Source organism: Gekko japonicus, unplaced genomic scaffold (genome assembly GCF_001447785.1).
Source record: "Gekko japonicus isolate JY-2015 unplaced genomic scaffold, Gekko_japonicus_V1.1 scaffold4629, whole genome shotgun sequence".
NCBI classification, from domain to species: Eukaryota; Metazoa; Chordata; class Lepidosauria; order Squamata; family Gekkonidae; genus Gekko; species Gekko japonicus.
In genome coordinates this window covers 32,617-36,630 of record NW_015171640.1, presented here as the reverse complement: position 1 = coordinate 36,630, position 4,014 = coordinate 32,617, and the positions used below count along the sequence as shown (strand labels likewise).

Sequence of the window (4,014 nt, the reverse complement as noted above, 5' to 3'; positions counted from 1 at the left end):
TGGTGATCGGCATTTCTCTGGGCATGTAAGAAAGGGCCACGAGAACTAAGCCCTGAGGCAGCCCTTCCTGCCCTCCCTCTCGTGATCTGCCCAAGTTCACAGAATCAGCATTGCTGTCAGGTGGCCATCTAGCCTTGGTTTGAAAACCTCCAAAGAAGGAGAGCCCACCACCTCCCGAGGAAGAAGCCTGTTCCACTGGGGAACCCCACTGAGAGAGGTCACGGACTGCTGCAGGTTGGGAACAGAGGAACAGCTGTGAACTAGAAGGTCATATGATTTGGCTATGAGAGACGAAAGGACAAGAAAGGAAGGTTCAGGTTTGCGGGATCAAATAAGGGGCAATAAGATTAAAAAGGCACAAGGCCCAGTGGAAGTTTTGGAACCACTGAAAGGGATGGTTTAACGCTGAGCCTCTTTTTTTATGATGACTGATCTTTTCTTTTTTCAGTCTCATGTTTATTAATCTCTGGGCACAGGTATCTGTCTTTGGTACCCAATCCTCTGCCATCAGATTTGTTATTACACTCCCCAAAAGACTGAGGCACATACGGTAAACAGAATGACAAAGTAGATCTGTAAAACAAGATGAAAAAGCAAGGGGGTTAAGACCAACAGGAGAAGGGCTCATACACATCCCTGAAGAAGTGAGCAGTGACCCACGAAATCTCACGCCCTGCCACAAATTTTGTTAGTCTTTAAGGTGCTACTGAATCTTTTCTACTGCTACGTCCCCAAAATGTGTGTATAACCGGACGAAAGTTATTGTGAGTCCTTTTGTCTAGTCAGTGTTGCATTGCAGTATGCACAATCCATTAAAATCAATCTCATAATTCCCAATGATGTTAAGAGAAGAAGAAGAGATTGGATTTAACCCACCCTTCACTACCGGAAGGAGTCTCAGAGTGGCTTCCAATCTCCTTTCACTTCCCCTCCCCACAACAGACGCCCTGTGAGGTAGGTGGGGCTGAGAGAGCTCTTTTGAGAACTGCTCTTGAGAGAACAGCTCTGAGAGAACTTATGACTGACCCAAGGTCACACCAGCAGCTGCATGTGGAGGAGCGGGGAATCAAACCCGGTTCTCCCAGATTAGAGTCGGCACTCAGATTAGAGTCCGCACTCTTAACCACTGCACCAAACTGGCTCTCAACACCACTGAGCAACACCACTGAGACTGACTTTGTTGCTAATCAAGCGAACCCTGTACCAGTCCAAACACTGAACTATGCAAATAATCATAATAATTCAGCGGATGTATACAGCCCTGTGCTTCTGAGGAAGCCAAAAGTAAACATGTGGTGTGCAAGGTCCGGACTCTGCCATAAGCAACTGCTTGGGAGCCTCAAACATGATTTGCCACACACCCCAACAGCTTCGTAGATAAGGCTTGTGTTTTTAAGAACTGCACGATGGATTTCCTCTTTTGTCATCATGCAGCTATTAAAAGTGTGGAGCATGAACAAGGGCAGGTGGTGAGACCTGAGTGTGGGGCCAGTTAGGGAGGAAGGCTTCCCAGGTAGAGGGTGAAGGCACTCAGGCCCTGCCAGAGTTTGACATACGAAACCCGGAAAGACAGAGCACGGACACAGGGACTCTCTCCCGGGCACCCCTCTTATAAGGGAAGTAGCCTTCACAAGCCAAATACAGCCCACGTGCTACCAGCTGGCTACAGCAAAGGGTTACCTTGAGAGAGGAGCCCTTGGGGGTGAAGCACTTAAAAGGCTTCTTGTCTTCAGACAAGCCTTCCTCGGGGATCTTCTGCCGTTTCTCCGCAGCTTCTGCCCTTCTCCTTTCAATCTCTTCCTTCAGCCGCCTCTTCTCTTCCTACCAAAAGGAATGACACGGAGCAAGCCGCTTAAGACTTTGTTGGGATTCATAATCCTGCCCTGGCCTTACAATTCTGGACAGGGGAAGAAGTGGGGCAGATTCCGGCAGATCTGTCCCATTTATGGGCCTGGAGGTTCAAATCAAAGATCGGTCAAAGCTGACAAACTTCAAAGGAGAGGAGAGCACCCCAGGTGAGGAAAGGGAATGGTCCGTGCCTCCTGTCTAGCCCACGTTTGACCCTCCCTCCTCCCACCAGGAGGGGAATTCAGCCTTGCCACATTAGAGAACGTAACAAGAGACCTGCTGGAACAGACCAAGGGCCCATCTAGTCCAGCATTCTATTCTGTTCACACAGGGGCTAATCCGCTCCCTCTGGGAAGCCTGCAAGCAAGGTGACTGCAACGACCTCCCTCCCATTCATGCTGCCCAGCAGCTGAGGCACACTGGTGGTGTGTCATTGCAAGGACTGGGCTCTGAGAGGCAATCAGGATCCTTGCTGAACTATCATCATCATCACCATCATTCTGCCCTTCCCACAATTGGGCTCAGGGCAGTGATCAACAAGGCTTCGTAAATACAAACACTCTCATAGATGCATATAAATACATACTTCCATAGAGGTCATTGGTAGGCGGATTGTCATTGGAAACGATTACCAATAACCATTGATGTTAAAAAACCCCAGTGTTAAAAGCCATAAACAACTCCCTGTCGACTATGGGAGTGTGTGCAATTTAAATGATATATGTTTGTCCTGCCTTACCCCCCTCATTGTTAGTCCCGTGTCAACAAAGAGTAACTGTACATCGCTCAGAGCCAGCAGCTCTTGCAAGGACTGAGCGATTAATAAATTGAAAGATGATGATGATGATGATTGATGTTAAAAGCCATTGATGTTAAAAAAAAAGTTGCTGTCCTCTACCATATGCTTGGCGGAATAGAAGGGTGCTTTCACACACGCTGAAAAATGCACTTTCAATCCACCTCCAGTGGATCTTGCCATTTCAGACAGTAAAATCCAGTGGCAAAGTGCATCAGAAGTGGATTGAAAGTGCGTTATGCAGTGTGTGTGTGAAGGCACTGTGCCAGCATTGAGCCTCCAATAGAAGACGGGTAGAACTATTCGACGGAGCGGAATCTGATCAGATGAACATTCTAAGCAAGCAGGGACACTGATTCAGTCGTGAAATCTGATCGCGGTTAAACACCCGGTAAAGCAGCATCAGTCACACAGATGTTTCAGGGCTAAACCAGTGATAACTGGGGGGGGATATTTATCCACATGTTCTTTTTTTTTTCAAGGGCAGAGCAGGTGAAGAGGAAGCAGATGGATGCAAGAAGGATGAGGCGGGGGCTGTCCTCACCTAAGTGCTTTGTTTTTTGTCAAAAAACGCCCCCCTCCCCCCGCTTCCTGATTTATTTGAATGGGAAGGACATGGATTCCAGCTGCACATCTAATTTGGTGCCAAGGTAGCTGCTGAAGGATTTATATGTATGTACATAACATGGTAGAAAGAAAGTGGTGGAGAAGGAATTTGGATTCAGCACACCCAATTCCACGGTCAAAGCCAATTCAAACTGAATTCAACCTGTGAAAAACGGTTGCTTGGAACCAGCCCCAAGAAATTTGCCTCGATGGCTTGAGAAATGAGAAGGCACAGGCCACACAAGCAACGTTTTTTTTAATACAACCAGGGCTATTTTTGGGCAGGAACGCACAGGAACGGAGTTCCGGCTGGCTCCTGAGTTGGCCACGCCCAGCAGGAACTCATTAGCATAATAGGCCACACCCAACAGCAGAAACTCATTAGGATTGGCTACATTAGGGGTGTGTGGCCTAACATGCAAAGGAGTTCCTGCTACAAAAAAAGGCCCTGGGTTTTGACAACAAACAAGGTAAACAGAATAAGAAGCAAAAGGTGGGTGTGGTAACATGGGGGTGTGGCCTAATATGCTAATGAGCTTTGGTGTCAGGGTGTGGCCTATTATGCTAATGAGTTCCTGCTGGGCTTTTTCTAAAAAAAAAGCCCTGAACAACCCTCAGCGCACCAAGGCCAGCAAAATCATGTTTGCTGTCACGATTTGGATGCTGAGGGCCACCCTGGCAGGCTGTTACCTCCTCCCGAGTTTTTCTGTCGGCCTCCTCTTTCTTCCTCCTCTGCTCCTCTTCTTCCAGAATCTTCCGACGCT

General features: G+C 48.0%; 1 protein-coding gene across 1 annotated transcript in view; it reads right to left on the bottom strand.

Annotated features, from left to right (window-relative positions):
• The window catches only part of CALD1 (caldesmon 1), a 55,310-nt gene that overhangs the window by 19,552 nt on the left and 31,744 nt on the right, over positions 1-4,014 (bottom strand). The window contains exons 8-9 of the mRNA XM_015419974.1: positions 3,941-4,012; positions 1,681-1,821 (exon numbers count right to left, since the gene is read on the bottom strand). Coding sequence (XP_015275460.1) covers positions 1,681-1,821; positions 3,941-4,012 — 213 coding nt within the window. The remainder of the gene's footprint in view (positions 1-1,680; positions 1,822-3,940; positions 4,013-4,014) is intronic.